The sequence below is a fragment of the Moschus berezovskii genome, chromosome 15 (assembly GCF_049115385.1).
Source record: "Moschus berezovskii isolate FMDL1 chromosome 15, NW_MosBer_1.0, whole genome shotgun sequence".
Lineage (NCBI taxonomy): Eukaryota > Metazoa > Chordata > Mammalia > Artiodactyla > Moschidae > Moschus > Moschus berezovskii.
The window spans coordinates 44151752-44175011 of record NC_142474.1 but is presented as its reverse complement, the minus strand read 5'-3'; the positions used below and the strand labels follow the sequence as shown (position 1 = coordinate 44175011).

Genomic DNA, 23260 nt, shown 5'->3' with positions numbered 1-23260 from the left:
TGCCTGTCTAAAAGCATGAGACTTGTCCAAATCATTTGAAAAGTACAGGTATGTGATGCCCCTGACACGATTACCATATAACCCTTCTGGTCAGAAAACTGATATCGATATACCAATCCACAGACCCCAATCAGATTTCAGCAGCTGTCCTAACACCTTTTTTTTCCTGGTCCAGGATTCCACCTGTGAACCTGTGTTAATGTGTCTCTCCAGCCTCTCCCAGTCTGGACGCATTCTTCTGTCTTGACCTGTCTTTTGTGTTCCTCGCAGTTTCATAGGATACATTTCTCATCCCAGAGGATAACCCTCTAGCTGGGTCTGTCTGATGGTTCCTTGCAAACAGACAATGATCATGCTTTCCTGGCAGGAGCACCATAGGCCTGAAGCAGGACATCAGGGACAAGTCATAGCCATGTTTAAGGATCTTCTGCCCTCGTCATTTAGTGTCAGATTGCTTACATTGTCCAGTCAGCCACTCCTTGTTATCATACTGACTGTGAAATCTTAGATGGGGAATAAAAATTTCTAACATGGAAGCCGTTATGCCATATTTACTTCAACTTCACTCTTAGTAATGAGAAAGTAAAGATCTGTTTGAAGCTACTAGTCAAAAAATTTGTGACTCTACAATTTTTTTTTCTTTTTTAAACATAGGCACTTTCCAGCTAAGGAATGGGTTGTGTTCCACAAGCAGAAATTAGGGGTTTGGATTTTGGATACCATTTTCCCTTTAAAAGAATTTTGGCTAAATAGTGGTTTTCATTCTAGATTACACTGAGCAGAGAAATTTACTTATAATAAAGCTAACAGTATATAACCCTTGGGGGTTTTAAGGGAAAAAAATGACTGAAGGAAAATAGAAACTAACAATCAAGGGCTCCCAAGTGACCGTGCCTCAGCCCTTTCCCACAGGGAGCCACTGAGCCCTTCCTTTGTCGGAATCCTTGTCTTTGATTCACAGTCTTTTTTTTTTGTTTTTAAAGACATTATATGATTTCTTTTTCACCCTTAGTTAACGTTAGCTTAAATTAGCAGTGTGGCTTCAGTTGAAGCTCTTACTGTGGTGGTCATTGAGCAGAGTCTGTGGTTGAACCTCGCCGGGGCTCTTTTTGAGGCTGGAATGGCTTCCTGTCCAGCGGTTTTCCCCTCTTAACACCTGGGTTTTGGCCACTGCCACCATTTCTGCTGCCCAGTTCCCTCTGCTTCTCACCAGACCAGGTGTGCAGGTGGGCATGCCCACTCTGTCCTCCAGCTTCCTACCAGCACTCATCAGAAGCTCAGAAGTCTGTGTGACGTAGCTCCTGGGAATGGCAGTCAATGACCAATCATGATGGTGTTTCCAGGTTATACAAGGAAATGCCCCCAGATCACAGTCGTGGTGTCAGGGACCTGGTCTCCCCTAAACGTAAGTGAGGCCAGGTCTGCTTCTCAGAGACCCCTTCTTGACTCAGACATGAGGCCCTGCCCAGGCCTGTCTTATGGAAAACAGAATGAGCCCCCAACCTGCAGTCCAGGATGGATTTAGGGTAGCCTCGTAGCTCTCAGAGATACTGGCCATGTTGTATTTTACATGTTTATCTTGTGTATTGTCTGTCCTTACCTCTTGAATGTCACTGCTTTAGGGTAGGAGCCTTAGTTGGCTCATTCACTAGAATCTCAAGGACTAGAGCAGAGCCTGGCTCATGAAGGCACTCAAGAAATAATACCTGAGGAGTTAATGAACCTGCTTTCCAGGCTTTTCTCACTGCATTTCCGCATGTACTTTGAAAATCTTGTTGTTTTTGCTTCATACTGGTGTCCTTTCTGCTTTTTGACTTCCCTAGTGCTAAGTTCTTTTGTGTCTTGAGTTTCAAATGCAGCGGGCATTTTCTGCTTCTTAAACCAGAGAGGATTTCCCTCAGCTGGTCAGGAAGATCCCCTGGAGAGGGGATAGGCTCCAGTATTCTTGGGCTTCCTTGGTGGCTCAAACAATAAAGAATCCGCCTCAATGCGGGATACCTGGGTTCGACCCCTGGGTTGGGAGGATCCCCTGGAGAAGGGAATGGCTATCCATTCGAGTATTCTTGCCTGGAGAATTCCATAGACAGAGGCACCTGGTAGGCTACAGTCCATGGGGTCACAAAGAGTCAGACACAACTGAGTGACTTTCACTTTCTTTTCACTTTAGAGAAGCATTTTCAAAAAGGAGATCATGTTCTAAGTTTGACCGCCTGTTACTGACCAGTGTAATTTATTCATAAAATATTTCTTTATTATAGCGAAAAGAAGAGATTGGACCTGGAAAGGAAACTTTATGAATATCATCAGTCTGACATATGGAGGTAAGATATGACAGCAGAAAATTTTAAGACCAGTTTGCCTGGCTCAGATGATAAAGAATCTGCCTGCAATGCAGGAGATCTGGGTTTGATCCCTGGATCGGGAAGATACCATGGAGAAAGAAATGGCAACCCACTCCAGGATTCTTGCCTGGAAAATCCTATGGACAGAGGAGCCTGGCAGGCTACAGTCTATGGGGTCGCAGAGTCGGACATGACCTAGCGACTAAACAACAATAAAAATTTAACCCTAATATATGTTACAAATACCATAGTTGTAGTCCTTATTTCTGATGTGTAAATATTTCTGATGTGTAAATGTTTCAAGTAAACACTGCAATTTAATATAATCACTATCAGGTGTAAGAATAAATGTGATTAAAATCGATTTTAAAAATTACTATATTTTCTTTATTTGGTATTTGTGTAATTTCAAGAATCTATTTTGCTTAAATATCTTAAAAATAAGACACATTATAGTCTTATCTTTTTGGTCACAATTTAAATATAGTGAATCTGTGAATGATTAAGGCATAATTATTACAGCTGACCTTTCAACAAAATGGTAGGCAGGGTTATGTGGTATCTTATTTTGGAGTTTCCAAACATTTCTTTATTTTGGGAGGCTCCAAAATCACTGCAGATGGTGACTGCAGTCATGAAATTAAAAGACGCTTGCTCCTTGTTAGAAAAGCTATGACCAACCTAGACAGTATATTAAAAAGCAGAAACACTACTTTGCTACCAAAGGTACATCTAGTCAAAGCTGTGGTTTTTCCAGTAGTCATATATATGGATGTGAGAGTTGGACTATTAAGAAAGCTGAATGCTGAAGAATTGATGCTTTTGAACTGTGGTGTTGGAGAAGACTCTTGACAGTCCTTTGGACTGCTAGAAGATCCATCCAGTCCATCGTAAAGGAAATCAGTCCTGAATATTCACTGGAAGGACTGATTCTGAAGCTGAAACTCCAATACTTTGGCCACCTGATGCGAAGAACTGACTCATTGGAAAAGACCCTGATGCTGAGAAAGATTGAAGGCAGGAGGAGAAGGGGACAACAGAGGATGAGATGGTTGGGTGGACTTGATGGACATGAGTTTGAGTAGGCTCCAGGAGTTGGTGATGGACAGAGAGGCCTGGCATGCTGCAGTCCATGGGGTCGCAAAGAGTCAGACACAACTGAGTGACTGAACTGAACTGAAATGTTTCTTCACAATTTGAGCAGAATTACAGTCCATATACTAGTATAAAATATTTTCATAATACAGTGCATTATTGCAGTTTCTAACAAAAATTTAAAATATCTAAATGAGACCTTTTGGGGCACTTTAAATTTCTAAATTTTTTTTAATGTTTATGGGTTATAGTATATAGTTTGATTCTATTTCTATATGAGCAGGTAGGAGAAGGCAATGGCAACCCACTCCAGTACTCTTGCCTGGAAAATCCAATGGACGGAGGAGCCTGGTAGGCTGCAGTCCATGGAGTCGCTAAGAGTCGGACATGACTGAACAACTTCACTTTCACTTTCATGCATTGGAGGAGGAAATGGCAACCCACTCCAGTGTTCTTGCCTGGAGAATCCCAGGGATGGCAGAGCCTTGTGGGCTGCCGTCTATGGGGTCGCACACAGTTGGACACGACTGAAGGGACTTAGCAGCAGCAGCAGCATGAACAGGTAGTTTTGAAGCTGTCTGTCACATAAAAGAATGCTAATAGGCTGATCACCTGCACAGGGCCACATAGACCCTGCTCTTGACACCACACTTAATTTTGAGAAAGAAATCCGTGTAAATCTTTATGTGTGAATGGTGTAATGTGGTCTGTATCCATTTCTCAGGAGAGTTATGCCTAGAGGTGATACCTCAGTAATGTTGCATTAATTTCCTCTCTAAAGATGCATATACATTCTCTCCTTTAGGCTGCAGCATTTGCGTAAAATTTCTTAGAATACACTGTCTCATTAACAGTTTTCTTAAAGCAAATCCTTAGATTTGTCCAAGTCTAACTCCATTGTTTAAAAATCTGCTTTTACTTTTCTAGAGCTAAGCTGAAGTATATAAAACTAAAGAAGTACCTGAAGGAAATATGTGAATCAGAAAAGAGGGCTCGTATTCGAAACCAAGAATATTTAAAGCAGTTCGAGCGGATCCAAGCTAACATTACCGCAAGTTTAGAGAAAGTACAAGAACTGAAGGTGGTGTTTTGTACTGTTTTTTGTTTATGTTTTTGTTTTTTTGTCCATTTTGGCTAAGATTGGGAATGGCGAGAATAAGTTTCAGATCTGTGACAGTCACTAACATTAGGTTGTTTATCCAGAAGATTAACTGTCAGTTTTTTCTGGGAATTAATTACCATATGGCCACATTTTGATTAGACAAGTTGAAATTGCATGTTCTCAGATTTCTGCTTTAGTTGAGTTACTGGAATGTCTGTGCTTTGTTATACTACACAAGTGGTTAACTTAAACACGCATGGCCACTAGCCATACCTGGCCCCTCACCTGGTACCTCGTATCTCTTGGCATGATCAGGATATCTTGCAGAGACTGGCTCCTTCTTCAGAGGGTTCTTTTTCTCTGGTGTGGGTCTCTCTGGTGTGGGTCGCTCTGTTCTGGGCAGGCCAGGTGTCAAGAGGAAACTGAGGGGGAGAACTGGTCCAAGGACTTGGTCCTCATGCCCATCGACTCTGAGAGTCAGAATAGCCTCCCCTTCCCTGCCATCTCTCACCCTGGCTCCCCACTCCCTTAGGCTGCTTGACAAACCATGCCAAGCGTGGAGGGCGAGGCCTCATTTCTCACCATTTGTGCTGCTCAGGGCTTTTACCTGACTTAACCCACCTGCTCACCGGTTACAGGAGAAGTTGGCTTCAGCACTCCCTTCTTTTTTTTCCTCTAGAACTTTCCCCCTAGCCTTGTATTATATAAGTTTTAAGTATACAGGAAAAGAATTATTATAATAAATATTCATGCTATGGTCTGAATGTTTGTGTCACCCTGCCCAAATTCAAATGTTGAAATCCTAACCCCACAAAAGTGTATTATTAGTGGGTGGGGCCTTAGAGTTGCTTAAGTCACAAGAGTGGGGCTCTCGTGAATGGGATTAGTGCCTCATAACAGAGGCTCCAGGGCACTCATGGCCCCTTCCATCTGTGAGGACACAGTGAGAAGATGGTAGCTCTGAACCAGGATGGGGGCCCTCTCCAGAAGTCCACCTTGATCTTGGCTTCCAGACTCCACAACTCATAAACAATTCCAACTGTTTATGAGCCACCCAACTAGTACTGTTTTATTATAGCAACCTAAATGGACTGACATCTCGTGATCTACCCAGTTATAAATATTTACAAAAGTTATAAATATTTTGCTATATTTGCTTGGCCTGTGTCTGTGTATGTGTATTTATTCCTGAGCCATTGAAAGTAAGCTGCGGAAACCATAACATTTCTCTGCTAAATACTTGAGTGTGGATTCTCCAAAAACAAGGACAGTCTCCTCCATAATCATACCATTATCCCATCTAAGAAGATTACTAATGATTCCATAATATTTAATATTCAGTTGATAGTTTAGTTTCTGCAGTTCCCTTCAAAAGTCTGTTTTTCCAGACCAGGAGCCAACCAAGGTTCACATGTTACATTTGTTATTGTGTTCTTTTTTAATCTGTTAATCTAATTTGGTCCCCTACCACTCTTCCTTTTTTTTTTTTCCAAATGATACTGACTTTTTGAAGAAGGCAGGCCAGTTGTTGGTAAGATGACTTACATTCTGAATTTGACTTGTTATTTCTTTGTGGTGTCATTTAACTTGTGTAATGTTCCCTGTATTTTCTGTGAACTAGAAATTCAGCCTAGACTAGCACTTCCCAGTCGGAGAAGGCGATGGCACCCCACTCCAGTACTCTTGCCTGGAAAATCCCATGGACGGAGGAGCCTGGTAGGCTGCAGTCCATGGGGTCGCTAAGAGTCGGACACGACTGAGCAACTTCACTTTCACTTTCATGCATTAGAGAAGGAAATGGCAACCCACTCCAGTGTTCTTGCCTGGAGAATCCCAGGGACAGGGAGCCTGGTGGGCTGCCGTCTATGGGGTCGTACAGAGTTGGACACATCTGAAACAACTTAGCAGCAGCAGCACCTCCCAGTAGAGCTTTGTGGCGATGGGAACCTTCTCTATATAGATGCTGTCTGAAAAAGTTGCAACTAGCCATACACGGTTGTTGAGCACTTAAAATGTAGCTTGGGACACTGAGGACTGAGTTTTGGTGTCAGTCAAATTTAAATAGTCATGGCTGAAGTTATATACACCTGATGTATCTGGTCAGGAGGTACATGAGCTGTGATGTCGGGTGGTCCTGCTTGAGCGAGGCTGAGTTTGATGTCTTGGTTAATACAGCAGTCTCTAGGTCTCTCTATCATAAGGTACCTTTTTTCCCTTTGAAAATTAGTAAATAATCTGGAGTGGTGGCTTGGCATCTTGGGAATAACTTGTTCCTCAGCAGCTTTTTGCCTAGTGGTTTTAGGATCCATTAATGTTGCCTGAAATAGTTATAGTGGAAGTTGTGAAATGTTTCTGATTTGATCTTATCTTCTATCAATACCTTTGTTAGCGGGCATTTCATTAAGAAGACCTTTCTTTCCTCCTTCTCCCTTCCACAATTCACTGTGGGCTTGTGAATTTTTATTTCATCATTACGTTATCAGTTACTGTAATTATTCTTTTGCTGTTCACATTTTCCTGTCCTTTTGACAGGATGTTCCAGGTTAACCTTCTGCTTCCCTGCCTCAGACCTGGAATTAGGCGCTTATCTGAGGAGTTTTGAGTACAGCTCACAGTGCAGCTCTGTACTCCTTTGAGTGCAGAGGAGTACTTAGAAACCAAGATCTGGAGGCTGGCTGTGCTCAACTAATAGTCTTAACTACAGCCCTTCAGGTTTTCCCCTCTCAGTATTCAGGTAGAGTGCTTAAGGCTCGGTTCATGAATGTAAACCAGAGAATCAGCGGTGCTGTGAAGACATGTCCCCCCCTCCCCTTCCTGTCCCCTTCATCCTTCCCCTCCACCCCCACTCCCCACCTTGGCAGCTTGTCATTAGAGCATTTTTCCTCAGGTGCCCTTTGGTCTTGTCTGTTTGGCTTTTCTCTGAAGCTGATCCTGAGACAGGGTCTGGCTGTAAGTGGCTTGCATGGAAACTGCAAGGATGCTGCAGGTGGGTAGCTAAGACAAGGAAGGACAGGTGACCGAAACGGGGTGTTAAGTCAGCTCCAGTCAGCACACGGAGATTAATCCCACGGGGACGCTCCACTGAGTGACTCAGAGCATTTGGGAGATGCATCTCCCAGCTGCTAAGTATCACTGGTTGAGGGCTGATGGGGGAGAGGTACAGAGGGTGGGGTTTCATTACCCAAGTCCTCCTGTGGGCAGAGCAGCCTCCCCAGGGGCTGAGGAGCCTTCAACACAGAGACAGGGGTGCTGGAACCTAGGGGCACCCAGAAAGCTTCCAGGGTCTATTGCCAGCCTCCACTTTAGCCTCCTGCATTCAAGTGCCAGGCATGGGGCTGGCATGTCAGGGCTCAGAGAAGGTCCCCAGGGTGGGGGAGCAAGTCCCCATCTGGTCCTGTGTCTGGTCCTGTGTCTCCTTCCTCTGAAATCCTGAGCATAAGAAAACATTTGTAAGCCATAGGAAGAAAGAGTTTTTGCTTAAGACTTATTATTTAATAAACCTCTTTATTTTGGGGTGTTTATTTTGTAAACCACCCCTCACTTGGCATTTGTAGAGGATGCCTGCTCAAAGCTCTTGGGCTTAAAAATTAAATATCTGTTGAGTTCAAAAGAATAGATATAGAACAGAGAGAAGTAAATTGTATTTTCTTAATTGCCTAATTTCTTTATATTTTCTTGGCTTATTTCATCATTTTTACTGGTCTTATGAAACTTTCATTTAATTAGGTATCTCTTTATATCATTACTGCCATCTATTCGACTTCAGTTTCACTTTTCACTTTCACACATTGGAGAAGGAAATGGCAACCCACTCCAGTGTTCTTGCCTGGAGAATCCCAGGGACGGCGGAGCCTGGTGGGCTGCCATCTGTGGGGTCGCACAGAGTCGGACACGACTGAAGCGACTTAGCAGCAGCAGCAGCAGCATTGTGTCAATAGCACTGTGATAGAGAAAAAAGAAGTTCCTGCTTAACTGTTACTAAAAATGGGGCATCATATAATACCTTTTAAGATATTTTGAGGGAGACAAGTCAATTTTGGTTATTATTGTCTGTTCACTTTTTGAGTGTCAAAACAAAAACTTGGGCCCATTTTGTATTTAGACTGAGAACTGAGAAAACAGTTTTCTAATTTTATTATCTCATAGGTGTGTTTCTGATTGCAGAACATCACTGCCTCATTTGGAAAACGTTCTGTGATGGAAAATTATCTGTGATGACCACAGTCAAGGGCTTTTTAAGGCTTAATTACTAACATATGAATCAAAGTGCTTTTAAGGAAAAGTCACTTCATAATGGAGTCACTTTCATCAGTTAAATCGTGATAGTGATGCTGACATCTTTAAGTTATTAGGGCCAGAACAAACCTGATGCCTGCGGTGCTAGTCACAGATGTCCACAGTGCATGTGTATCCCTACGAAACGGCATGTGTTTCCAGTTGATGGTCTAGCAAATAATACACTCAATGGCTGTGACGAGTAGGACTGGGATACTATGCAGATATCATTCAGACAAGAAATCAGTAGGATTGCTTTATTTTCCCTTTTTAAGGACAGAACTTTTCAGAGAACATCATCTAATGTGTTACTTTCATGATAAAATAACTGGATTTTCATGATAGCTTAATATCATCAAGGTTTTATTTCCTGAATTGATGAAAGGCTAAGTAAAACTTCCATCAATGTTATTTTATTTAAAATATATAACATTTTACAGAATTCAGCTCTTGATATGTGTTTTTATGAAATTGTATGGTTTCTAAGATAAGCTGAATTTCTCAGCTATATCAACTTCTACTGTCTCTTCACGGTTCGTTTTATGTTGTAAAGACTGAAAAATATAGATAGGTGTTCGTTGTAATAATATCCTCCACAAAATCAAACTTTGTTTATTTTTAGATTGAATTTGAGACTCAAGTTAAGAAGATGCGGTTACTCTCAAAAGATAGCCTGGGGGAAAAAGGTGAACTGAAAGATGAAGACAAAGAAAAGGTAGTAAGTTAAAATGATAAACTTTCTATTAACAGAGGATTTTTGGAGTGTTCATCTTTTTTTAAATAAAATCATCTTATTACAAAGATCTTTTTGATTACACTAAGTGATTATTTAAAGACATTTGCTTATAGAGTATTGCTTTAGTGTATAATTCAATTAAACTTGCTGAAAGGCAGTCACTGTGGCTGCAAAAGAGATAGATCCCAAAGAAAACCTCAGTGTTGTTATTAGATGAAATTGTGTTTTTATAATGCTTTGTAGCTGCTTTTTTCTTCATTCCAGAAATGTTTTAAATGAGCGGTAAACAAAATGGGCATTTTGCTGCTTTTCTTTGTATACATAATTTTGTACATTTTAACCTTTTCATAGATAAAGTGGAAAAAAAGGATTGCATATCTCAGCAGCAGACAAAAAAGAACGGCAAGGAATACTTAAATAAATTCTGCTATGTATCTGCCATAATGCAGGCTTCTAATCCTCCTCCCTATCTCCATATAAATGATTCTGTTCAAGACCATAGATGTTTTCTTCACTAAAAGCAGTAAAGCTCTTTTAGATGAAATGTCTAAAAACATCTTGTAATAACTTGGAGCATGCTGGCAAGAGTAGTCACTTGTGACTATGTGTGAAACCCCCTCAGCAAGTCGATATTGTAATAAGCAAAACCGGGAGCATCACTCCATTATTCAGAGAAGCCAACAGCGTGCTTGCTCCTTAGGCTGCAGCATTCATTAAGAAAAGCTTCCTGGGCTGAAAGCTGGAAACAGATGATAACGGGATATGATTTTCATATTTAATGCTTTCCTTGGAAGAGTATGTGTGCTACAGATTGATAGAAGAATCAACTGCTACTTTACTAAAAGACTTTCAGGTTTGCCCTATAGCTACCGATGGAATCATTCAGCCAAGAAATTAACTTTTTCTCCTTTTACCTGCTTTATATATCTGCTAAGCAGGCTGCCTGGCTGCCAGTAAATGTTATTATGCAGTTAACTGTTTGGTATTTAAGACTCTTATCAGAAAAGAAACAGAGGCCACACTATTTTGTTTTTATAGTAGGAGCAAGGTTTTAGTTTTTCTTTTTTTTCTGTGCATTAGCAGGCATTAATCTGAGTTTATAGAAAGTTTTAGTTTTTCTTCCCAAAGATTAAAAAGTTAAAAATCCTAGAATTTAGAGCATTCTTTAAACTGTAAGATACAAAACACCAAGCCCCAGCAACCTTGACCTATATGAAAAGGCCTTTAATGATAAATGACTTCTCTGCCATTATATGTACACCAAATGTGGTGTGATGTGATAGACTTCTGAGCCATTCAGGCAGTCTTTCTGTTTGACATTTGGTCGTAAATAATTGACATGTTTTTAAATCTATAATCCAGTTTGTTCTTTCTGTGCTATTCCTGATAGTCACATTGTTAGTATGGCAGTGTCAATGGTACTTAAGTAAAATGGGAGACTTTTTTTTTTCTGTTTGTACTACTGATTCCTTACCTTACATATAGTTATACAGTTTTCTTTTCAGTCATATTTAACATTAGGGCAAGAGACATATAGCGGCCAACCCCCTAACATGTTACATAGGATAATTAGAAGTGTTTCCTTTTTACTGAAAAGTGTTACCTCCTTAAAAGCTTTGACTGTTGATGGTATGTAAGAATCAATCAGGTAACATTTTGAGACATTTATAGGTTTCCTTTTTCAGTTTCCCATTGATGTTCCATCAATTAAAAGGTAAAGACATTACAGCAAAATCTCAAAGTGGTTCAGTCAGTTCAGTTCAGTTCAGTCCCTCACTCATGTTTGACTCTTTGCGATGCCATGGACTACAGCAAGCCAGGCTTCCCTGTCCATCACCGACTCCTGGAGCCTACTCAAACTCATGTCCATTGAGTCTCATTCTCTGTTGTCCGCTTCTCCTCCTGCCGTCAGTCTTTCCCAGTATCAGGGTCTTTTCCAATGAGTCAGTTCTTTGCATCAGGTAGCCAAAGTATTAGAATTTCAGCTTCAGCTTCAGTTCTTCATATGAATATTCAGGGATGATTTCCTTTAGGACCGACTGGATGGATCTCCTTGCAGTCCAAGGGACTCTCAAGAGTCTTCTCCAACACCACGGTTCAAAAGCATCAGTTCTTCAGTGTTCTGCTTTCTTCACAGTCCAACTCTCACATCCATACATGACCACTGGAAAAACCATAGCCTTGACTAGACAGACCTTTGTTGGCAAAGTAATATCTCTGCTTTTTAATATGCTGTCTAGGTTGGTCATAAGTTTTCTTCCAAGGAGCAAGCGTCTTTTAATTTCACGGCTGCAGTCACCATCTGCAGTGATTTTGGAGTCCAAAAAAATAAAGTCTGTCATTGTTTCCAAAGTAGTTAATACTTACTAAATACTAAACTAGAACAATTCCTTATCATTTGGGAGTATGTTTTATCTTTCATTGGAAACCTGTGCACCTCTTCTTTCAGCATCATATGAGTTAGTCTCTGTGCCCGGAGCACTGGTCTCCAGGGACTGGCCTGAACCCCGTGGTTGAATTCAGTGGATCGTTGTTGAGTGAGTGCTCTGTTTGAGAAGCCACAGCAGGTCCCTCTAGGAATGCCACAGTGCTTTACCTCCAGGTGTTCCCCACAAAGTGCTCTTCTTTCCCAGGCCTGGGATAGTGTGTGCTGAGGGCCAGCTCCATGGAGAAAGAGGGTTCACTTCCTCTGCAGTGCGTCCTCTGTGGCCTGGGGAGGAGGTGCCGTGTAAGCTGACGTGAAGGGTGGGGCAGGTGCCAGTCCCTGGGGATGTGCTGGTCATTCTCCACTCTGGAAATGTTGTGAATGAGGGAGTGGAAGCTGGAAGCCTGGTGGGTAGCGGCTCAGGGCCGATGATCTTACAGGAAGTGGGAGGATATGAGCTTGGAAAGGACCATCGTGGAGCTCCGTCCCAGGCTCAGTGACTGAGATTCCACCACCACCACCCCGAATCACTGTGTGCGCACACACGCGCAGTGGGGCAGGGCGCAGAGCAGTTCCATCAGAGGTGGGGGAAGGCGGGGCTGGCAGTGCGGGGTGGGTGCCCTGAGGGAAGGAGCTCAAGGAGCCAGGAAACCAGGCTTTGTTCAGATGCAAGGAATGAACTAGAGACCCTGAGTTGGGGTGGCCATTGAGATGGAAAACACCAGTGAAGGGGAGAGGAGCTTTCAAATTCGTGATAATTCTGAGTTACAGAAGGATATCTTTAAAAAGTGGTTGTGCAACTTTCAACCAAAAGCAGTAACTTGGATGCTCTACTAAGAAGAATGATCAGATAGTAGTTGTCTATTTTTCCAGGGTAGAACTTTCTCTTGGTTTTATAGTAGGGCACCCAGTGTGTCCATGCATCCCGTGACTGCTCTTCAGAGTCATGTGTTCTCTTCAGTAACCATTGGTCTGTTCATCCCCCACGCTTGTTTCTAGTATTAATCCACTTAGTAAACTCTCATTGTTAATTAACAGGAAAGACAAAGTTCAGGTCCCAGTTTGAATCCTCACAAATTTTACTATCATATAGTCATCTAGCTCTATTATACATTGTCATTTTTTACTTTGGGGTACACTCTAATACCATTGGTCTCTAGGCATGTTCTTTTCCTTGCCCAGTTTTATTATGTATCAGCAGTGATAGGACATGTACCTAAAAACACATCAAAACATATGTACCCAGGAGAGGTGGAGATGGCATTTGTGAATGACAGCATAAACTTTGAGGTGGGGTTTCTGAAGTTTCTAAATGGTTGCACTGTAAAGTATATGCCCCTAAAAGCAGAAGTGAACTGGGTACTTCACAGAAAAATTATACCCTACCAGGGCTGAAGAATGTAAAGGATGAGAGAATTTCATCACAGGGCTTCAGGCTGGTTGAGGAGTTCACTCTCACTGTTGGAAACTTCCCTGCCAGGGTCACATGGAAAATGGCTGTGCAGGTTGTTATTTCCACTTCTAATCCTAATAGTAAGAACAGGGAACAGTCACTGCACATCTATTTTATCAAGGCCTGCAGTAAGCACTTTATATTCATCAACTCATTTAATCCTGTCGACAGTTCTGAAGTAGATACTATTGTTACCCTCATTTTAGAGGAAGGCTCAGAGAAGTTGGTTGACTTGCCAAAGACTGCACTGCATGCAGGAGTCCAAATTCAAACTCAGACCATGTCCATCTTATTAACCATCTTGCTGCCTCTGCCTTTTAAGGTATTCTGGGTGAAATGCTCTTCAAAAGTTAGGAGAAATCCCTGGTCAAATAAAAGCAGCCTCATCTTATGGTGCAAAATAGTTCAGTTTCCATTTAGATGCATTTTCACCTAAGCATAGGAGAGACTGAGATGGTCTCCCTTGCTGCTAGACTAGTCCAGCTGGATCAGGTGAGATGGGATTCTGTACTGGTTGAAGTGGAATAAGAAATTAGACATACACTTCAGATTCATTATGAGGAAATCTTGTGTTATTGTGTAACCCAATTTGAGTTTAACTCAGTTTTGAGTGTTGTGGCATAACGGATGGGCAGTGGAGTCCTTGTATCTGCGTTTGAATCCTGTGACCAAGAGCAAATTGTCTGCCCTTGCTAAGTCTTCCTGGAGTGGGTATAACAAAACTGGTTGTTTCAAGGGTTTAAAAAGTAACTAATAGAAGTTGGCTTGACACCTGGTAAGTGCTTGGCACATGTCCACTGATCCTTCTGTTACTGTAGTCAGCCGTCTTCCTGCTCCCCTGGGGTGGCCGTACTGAGGAGTCCTGACGTCACACCACTTACCTGTGATAGTGAGGCCAGAGGTACCTACCAATTAGGAAACGGAAAGGAAAGCCACCTGGTGGTAACAACACCTGTTAGATGATTTTAGCATGATGTCAGTCCCAAACAACTTACAAGATGTACCTTTGAAGCCTGAATTTAATGGACCCATTTTGAAATTTTGGTAGTTCCAACATCTATTGGATTTGGTGGCCAGAAACGTCTCCTTTTGGCTATGGTTATGAAAATTTGGTTGAGTCTCTCATCGACCCCAGTGGCAGAATGAAGTTAAAAATCACATTGTCGTGGAGTCTCAGTCTGCCTGGACCGCCATAACAAAACAGCCCAGACTGGGTAGCTTGAACAGCAAATCTGTTTTGTCACGGGCTGGAAGTCTGAGACCTAGGTGCCAGCTGGGGTGGTTTCTGGTGTGAGCTCTGAGTTGCAGACTGTCCTGTCTCTCTGTTCTTGTGTGTCCTTTTCTCTGTGTGGAGAGAGACAGATCTCTGGTCCATTCCTCTTCTAAGCACAGCAGTCTACTGGATTGATACTGGATTGATCGACCTCATTTAACCTTTATTACCTCCTTCAAAATCCTATCTCCACATACAGTCACATTGGAGGTTAGGACTTGAACATAAGAACTTAGGGAAGGACACAATGCAGTCTGACACATAATAAAGTGAAAGAATTCCTTCAGGATTGTTATATGTAAATTTTTATTAAGGGATTTGGGTAAGTCTCACTGTGACTTAAGGACTTGTTTACATAGAAACTAAGAGCAGTAACAGTACTGTGTGAAAAGACGGAGGTTAGATCTGACAGCTCCGTTTTTCTATTCTGTATTCATCATGATACTAATTTCCTTATCTGTGGGGAAAATAATAAGAAAAATAAAGATTACCACCACATTCTGCAAAACATGCAGAATAACATAAATATATTTTTCAAAGTGCAATAATGGTCAAGGTCCACCTTTGAAAACTGTAGTTGGTGATTATTAGCTGAGACACTGTTCCAGTAGTTCTAAATTTGCTGCTGTCTCCATCAGTGTGGCCTTTCCCCCTTCCCTCAGTAAAGATGAACTCCTGGTTTTAAAAGTTACCTTCTGTTCACGAATAAGTCTTCAATTATATTCATTTGCTTTGCTATAACTTTCTCCACATGCTTTCAGTTTATTTAAAAGAAATTTTTTTTTTCCACTCATTTCTTTTATTCCCCACACCTCCACCTCTGGCAACCATCAGTCTATTCTCTGTATCTGTGAACTTGGTTTGTATTTGTATTTGTTTTTTTTAATCCAAATGTAAGAGAGATTGGACTTCCCAGGTGGCTCAGTGGTAAAAAAAAAAAAAAATCCTCCTGTTGTGCAGGAGATGCAGATATGATCCCTGGGTCGGGAAGATCCCCTGGAAGAAGGCATGGCAACCCACTCCAGTATTCTTGTCTGGAGAATCCCATGGACAGAGGACCCTGGCAGGCTACAATCCTTAGGGTTGCAAAGAGTCAGATGCAACTTAGCAACTGAGCATGCTCACATGTAAGAGAGATTATACAGTATTTGTATGACTTATTTCACTTAGCATAATACCTCAAAGTTTATTCACATAGTTGCAAATGGCAGGATTTCCTTCTTTTTTATAGCTTAATAATGAAATTAAAAGACACTTACTCCTTGAAAGGAAAGTTATGACCAACCTAGATAGTATATTAAAATGCAGAGACATTACTTTGCCAACAAAGGTCCATCTAGTCAAGGCTATGGTTTTTTCAGTGGTCATGTATGGATGTGAGAGTTGGACTGTGAAGAAGGCTGATCGCCGAAGAATTGATGCTTTTGAACTGTGGTGCTGGAGAAGACTCTTGAGAGTCCCTTGGACTGCAAGGAGATCCAACCAGTCCATTCTAAAGGAGATCAATCCTGGATGTTCATTGGAAGGAGTGATGCTAAAGCTGAAACTGCAATACTTTGGCCACCTCATGTGACGAGTTGACTCACTGGAAAAGACTTTGATGCTGGGAAGGATTGGGGGCGGGAGGAGAAGGGGACGACAGAGAATGAGATGGCTGGATGGCATCACCGACTCGATGGACATGAGTTTGAGTGAACTCCGGGAGTTGGTGATGGACAGGGAGGCCTGGCATGCTGTGATTCATGGGGTCGCAAAGAGTCAGACATGACTGAGAGACTGAACTGAACTGAATATGCCATTGTATATTTGTACCACTTCTTTACCCATTCAGCCATTATTGGACTCTTAGATTGCTTCCATATCTTGGCTATTGTGAATAATGTTGCAGTGTACATGGGGGTGCAGATATCTTTTCAAGATAGTGCCTTTTTTTTACTGGAATTGCTAGATCATATGGTAGTTCTAGTTTTAACTTTTGAGGTATCTCCATACTGTTTTCATAGTAGCTGCACCAGTTACATTCCCACCAACAGTACACAGGGGTTTCCTTTTCTCCACATCTTCACCAATACTTGGTATTTCTTGTTTTTAGTAATAGCCATTTTAACATGTGTGAGGTGATATCTAACTGTGGTTTTCATTTCCGTTTCCCTGATTATTAGTGAAGTTGAACATTTTTTCCCATGCTTTTTGGTCATTTGTATGTCTTCTTTGGAAAAATGTCTATTCAGATTTTTCTGCCCATTTTATTTTGCTCTTGAGTTGTATGAGTTCTTTGTACATTTTGGATATTGGCCCCTTATCAATATATCAAGACTTCCTGGTGGTTCAACTGGTAAAGAATCCAGCTGCAATGCAGGAGACCTGGGTTCTGTCCCTGCATTAGGAAGATCCTCTAGAGAAGGCAACAGCTACCCACTCCAGTATTCTGGCTTGGAGAATTCCATGGACTGTATAGTCCAAGGGGTCACAAAGCATCGGACATGACTGAATGACTTTCACTTTCATCAATATATCATTTGCAAATATTCCCTCCATTCGATAGTTTTCCTTTTTGGTGATGGTTTCCCTTGCTGTTCAGAAGCTTTTTAGTTTGAAGTAGCCTCTCTCATTTGTTTCTGCTTCTGTTACCTTTGCTTTTGGTGTCAGATTCAAAAATCATTGTCATGGACTTATGTTAAAGAGCTTACCATCTGTGTTTTCTTCTAAGAGTTTTATGGTTTTGTAAAACATTCAAGTCTTTAATTCATTTTGAGTTAATTTTTGTGTATGGTATTAGTTAATGAGCTGGGTTTGTTTTTTTTTCATGTGGCTATCTAGTTTTCTCAACACCATTTATTGACGAGACTGTCCTTTTTCCATTGTATATTCTTGGCTCCTTTGTTGTAAATTAATGACCATATGTATGGGTTTATTTCTGTGGTCTGTGTTCTATTCCATTGATTTATGTGTCTGCTTTTTTATGGCAGTGCCATACTGTTTTAATTACTGTAAGTTTGTAATGTATTCCGAAATAAAACCACATGATGCTGCTAGCTTTGCTCTTCTTTCTCAAGATTGCTTTGGCTATTTGGATCTTTTGTGTTTTCAGAGAAATTTTAAGATTGCTCTGATTCTGTGAAAAATTCCTCTGGAGTTTTGATAAAGATTACATTGAATCTGTAGATTGCTTTGGGGAGCATGGCCCTTTTAATAATATTAGTTCTTCCAATCCATGAGCACAGACTATCTTTCCACTTATTTGTGTCTTTTCCAGTTTTTTTCATTAATGTTTTATAGTTTTCAACATGAAATCTTTCACTTTCTTGGTTATATTTATTCCTATAGGTATTTTTATGTAGTTATGAATGGGATAGTTAATTTCCTTTTCTGATATTTCATTATTAATGTATAGAAACCTTCTTTATGGTCCAACTCTCACATCCATATATGACTACTGGGAGAACCATAGCTTTGACTATAGTGACTGAACAACAACAAAACACAGTGAGTTTTATAAAACTTGGTAGGTGTTGATTTCATTGGTCATGCTTCCTTACCTCATTTTATTCCTGAAAACCTAAATAACCTCATTGTTCATAGACAGTATGTTTAACTCTTATTCATGTCGTTTGGGGCTGCAGGTTGTAATGCTGGCAGAAATTAACTCAGGGACAGCCATGTCAAGAGGACTGTATCAACCAGCAACCATCTTTATGGGCCGCCAAATGTCAGCTGTCTCAGGCATTGGAGATTTCACTACAGAGCAGAAATCTCCCCAACCCACAAAGAACTTCTCAATTCCTGACCCACATTTACACCGGCAGACAGCCCAGAGCAGTGATGTGACAGACAGCCGTGTAGTACAAACTCCTGGTGACACACAGTGCTTAAATAAGTCTGACAAAACAGATGGAAAGACATCTCTTCAGATTGGTGAGAAAACGCCAGTCACAGCCAGCGCATTGTCTGAGGAGGAACAAACTCATTGCTTCGAGATAGGAAGCAACGCACGTCAGGGCGAGAGTAATTTATCTGAAGGCAAAAAGTCGGCCGAACTCCATTCCCCGTTATGGAAGAGATTAAGTCCAGAGAACAGAACCACTGATTTAAAGTGTGACAGTTCCAGGAGATCAGAGGGATCAGAGGGAGAAATACTGACACGGGAGCATATTGAAGTCGAGGAAGAAAGAGCCAGACCGCCAGTCTCTCCGCTGTCAGGCTCAGAATCCTGTGCATCTGAAAACGAGTGTCCTGAAGAGAAGCCCCCTGCCAGGGAAGCTTCCTCAGGTGGGGTGAGAGGCTAAGATGGTTTGCTGATTTTTGTCAGTATTTAGTTTTTCTGGGTGGTGATGGGTGTTAAAAATACAAAATACCGTCTTGTCGTATCAGTCCCAAAACACAGTAGTGACTGTGCCAATGAATTCCATTCTAATGCATTCTTAAAAATATGTCCATAGAAGTACCTTTGCAAGCAAATTCTCTGATTTTTAAACCCACTGTGATATTTTAAAAATATGTTTAATGGGCTTTAAAAAAACACCACATTTACTTGTGGATTGTTTCTTCATGTTCCTAGCTGATGAGTAGTTCTGCTCTGAGAGGTAGAGCATCTTACCTTTCCCAGCTCCCTGAAGTAAGTGATCGTTCATCTATTCATGTCCCCTGTTACAGATCACCTTCCTTGTGGGGACTCACAGTCACAGGAGCCCTTCAGAAAAAACCAGGAAGAGCAGGAGGAGGAGAGTTTGAGCAGCAGCAGTGACCTCACAGTTTCTGTAAGTGAAGATGATCTGATTTTAAAGAGTCCAGAACCACAGCGAAATCTGGGAGACACAATGGAGCAAGAACATGGAACAGAGACCTTAAATGTAATCCACTCTGAGCAAGAAAGAGATGCCCCATCCACCAGAAAGCCTAACTGTATTTTGCAAGCCCCAAGCACTGCTGATTCACCAAATGAGTCCTTCACTAACTTGCCAGCAAGGGAGTAAGTCATTCATTTTTTTTCACTGTTCCGTTTTAATTATAGATATTTTTAGAGACCATTCCACTGGGAGTATATTTGAACACTCAGCTATAAGTGTGTAAGTTCCTTAATTCTCATAAATAGTCTTTTAGATAAGGACTAGTTTCTTTTTTTTTAAATGAAATAGCTTTAAAAGTCTGAATATCATTGAAATCATGGTGACTGGCAGTTTATAATGGCATGCGACGAGTTGACTCACTGGAAAAGACTCTGATGCTGGGAAAGGTTGGGGGTGGGAGGAGAAGGGGACGACAGAGAATGAGATGGCTGGATGGCATCACCAACTCTGTGGACATTTGTTTGAGTGTACTCCGGGAGTTGGTGATGGACAGGGAGGCCTGGCGTGCTGTGATTCATGGGGTCGCGGAGAGTCGGACACGACTGAGCGACTGAACTGAACTGAACTGAACTGAAAGAATCCCTGGTTAATTCATAAGTAATTCCCTCCACTTCTTACCCACCGTTCTTTTAGAAAACCAGTCATTTTGGACTTGTAGTAACACGGGTGACAAACACTTAAACTTTTGGGAATTCATGAGACTGAGAACTTTGTATTTGATTGATTAATTTTCTTAAGCCTTCTATCCCTTTCCCTTGTGTCATTTTTGTGATACAATTAAATGTGCATTAATAAGTTTTAATAAGTGTATATGTAAGGCAGCTTTCCTTTTGTGAGTGTAAATGTGAGGACATTGGAGACTTTAAGGTTCAGGAGGAGTGTCAGTGTTATATATTTTGAGCACTTATAAAATCCAAGTCATAAAAATTCATATGTGATTTTTTTTTTTTCACGAGCTCCCCTGGTGGCTCAGATGGTAAAGAGATCCACCTGCAATGCAAGAAACCTAGGTTTGCTGTTGATTGGAGATAGTAGAGTTGTAGGAAACATGGAAACATGTTGCGAATCAGTTCTGCAATAAGGGTAGCACTAATAGCATCAAATATCTTAGGGGTACAAGGAACCTAAGTAAATAACCCAAATTAGAGCTCACCGTCTACGATGGGACACCAGGACTTCCCTGGCAGTGCAGTGGTTAAGACTCCATGCTCCCAACACAGGGGGCTTGAGTTCCCAGGGAGCTTGAGTTCAATTGCTGGTCAGGCTACCAAGATCCCCATGCCACACAGAGCGGCCTGAAAAATGAAATGAGGACACCAAGGCCAGGAGTGTAGGATTGACACCTCGGCTATAGGGGCCAACCCTCCATACAGCCTCCCTGCCCCCATCCCACCTTGGAACATGTGACACTGTGATGCCATCACTCGCTCTCCAGCATTCCCAGCAACAGTGAAAAGCCAAGTCGATTTCTTGCACATGAGGGTGTATGTTCTCTTTAAAGTACCATTGTAGCTTTTAATATATTGCCTATTACCACTCATTACCTATTTAGAATGAAAAGTTTATAGTCTAATGGACTTCAAACTGATGTTGAAGAAATATTTATTAAGAGCACCCAAGTACAAAGTACTTGCGCTGTAGATGGAAGAACCATTGTGTTGCCCATCCTTGGGAGATTAGCTTTATAGCAGAGGCAAGCCCAGTGGGTTTTTCTAGTAATGGTACTTGTCTCTCATTAAGGACGTATGGCTATTATGTACTACATCATTAGAAATTTTATTACTAAGAAGAGAATGTTTCTATTTCAGGTGGTATTTGCCTTCTTCTTTTTATAGCAGTTCTTGCATAAGTTGGTATTTTGGTAGGAGGAGGAGTGGACTTACTCAGGACTCGGTCCTTTTTCGAAATGAATAAGTTAAGTATGAGTGTAGAATTAAGGATGTTCTATCTCCTAGTCTATATGAATAGGAGAAACCAATCTTCTTGAAATTTGGGGGTATATTTTACCAAAAATTGTTGGAAAATAAGCATTTGAGGAATTTTTGAAGGTTTATCTTAATAGAATGCTCCTAGAATGAAAGATCAGTTGGTGATGCTGGTTTTCTGTGTCCATGTTATTAAATCTGAGTCTGTTGATCTTCTGTGGTGAAAATCCTCCCCAAGCATAGATTGACAGTGGTTTTATTTTTTTCCTTTCAGTGGTTTTAAGTGGTGCTGGTTAACTCGCAGACTTCCCAAGTCTCTCGAGACCCTGCATTCGCTTCCTTTCTCTCCAGCCTTTGCTCTTCTCCTTTTCTCAGAGGGTTATTTTTAATCTGATCCTGTGGCTTTATATCTACAGAATACCGCCCTAATGTCAGAGCTTCTCAGTTTACTTTAGTATCTGTTGGGGTCCTGAGAAGAGTTACTCGAATGAATTTTAGTTAACAAAGGTGAAGAGGCGGGACAAAGGAAGACAGCAGGCGTTGAACAGGAAGCCAGACCCTCCGATTTGCTGAGACTGATGATTATGACTTCAGGCATGCCTCAGAAATACTATAGACACACAATAAAATGAGTCTCGCAAGAAAGCAAGTCACACAAGTATTTTGGTTTCCCCGTGGGTCCATGCTGTAGCATGTCTCAGAACTTCTTTTATTCTTATGGCTGAATTGTATTCCAGTGTATGGATAAAACACATTCAGTTTATCCACTCACCTGTTGATGGACACTGGGTTTGCTTCCACCTTTAGAAGCTTCTCTGCCTTCTCTCAAAGACACCTCAGATGTAGAGCACCATGCTGTGATTCCTGCACCTGAGTTGTAATTACAGGCTGTAATTAACCTTTCTCACAAGCACACTTACTAGAATGAAGCTGGGTAAAAGAATGTTAAAAAGGAGGACCTTGAATCTTATATTTTCTTAAGGAGTGAGCAGTTCGCTACAAAGTTTGGCACAAAGCTCCAGGACTTTGAACACTAGACGTTCGTTATTTGTCATGTGACAGGTGGTTGACCCTGTGTCATTTGGGGCTACAGGAATAACTTGGCCACTTGTCCCTCATTTGGGGGATTAGTTCAGCTTCAGTCACCCTGGGAGAGGTAGCGGGTTTCCCAAGACAGCAAGAGAGAAGTCCAGTGCACAGATGCTCTTTAAGTATCTGCTTTCATCCTGTTTGCTAACGTCTCATTGTCTAAAGACGTCCACAGGGCCCAGCGCAGAGACAAGAGGTGGATAAAGACAGCCCATTTCTTGTTGAGATGAGTGGCAGAGTTGCATTGCAAGGGTTGTGTACCCTGCAATGAGAAGTTTATGGTCAGTTTTTGTAACCCACCATAGTACTTTAAGACAAATTCAAATAGAGATAAGCTCGGTGTGAGTCCAAAGGGTCGGGAGAGGTTTTATACAGATGTTGATACAGCATCTTGAAGGATGTCCAGGCTTTGATTACGGAGGAGGCGGCTAAGGGGTGGAATGGGTCTGAAGAAAGAGTGCAGATACAGAGAACACAAGGGGTGGGGCTGGGGGGCAGGCAGAGGGCCTGGCTGAAGGCTTGTCCAGGAGCAGCTGTCAGAGTGGAGGAGAAAGGCCTTTAATGTCCAGGTAGTGTACATATAGTTCATCTCTGTGTTCTGCAGAGCAGTTGAAGTCTATTTTGAGAGAAGGTTAATTCGGCGAATCACTTGATTTAGGAGAAACAGTGTCGTCAGGATGACTTACCCACGAGCTAGC

The 23260-nt window shown here is 41.6% G+C and overlaps 1 protein-coding gene across 1 annotated transcript in view; it reads left to right on the top strand.

Moving 5' to 3' along the window:
* The window catches only part of KIZ (kizuna centrosomal protein), a 92826-nt gene that overhangs the window by 6012 nt on the left and 63554 nt on the right, over positions 1 to 23260 (top strand). The window contains 5 exon segments of the mRNA XM_055430765.2: positions 2259 to 2321; positions 4365 to 4518; positions 9437 to 9529; positions 18325 to 18970; positions 19355 to 19670. Of these exon segments, the coding sequence (XP_055286740.2) occupies positions 2259 to 2321; positions 4365 to 4518; positions 9437 to 9529; positions 18325 to 18970; positions 19355 to 19670 (1272 nt within the window).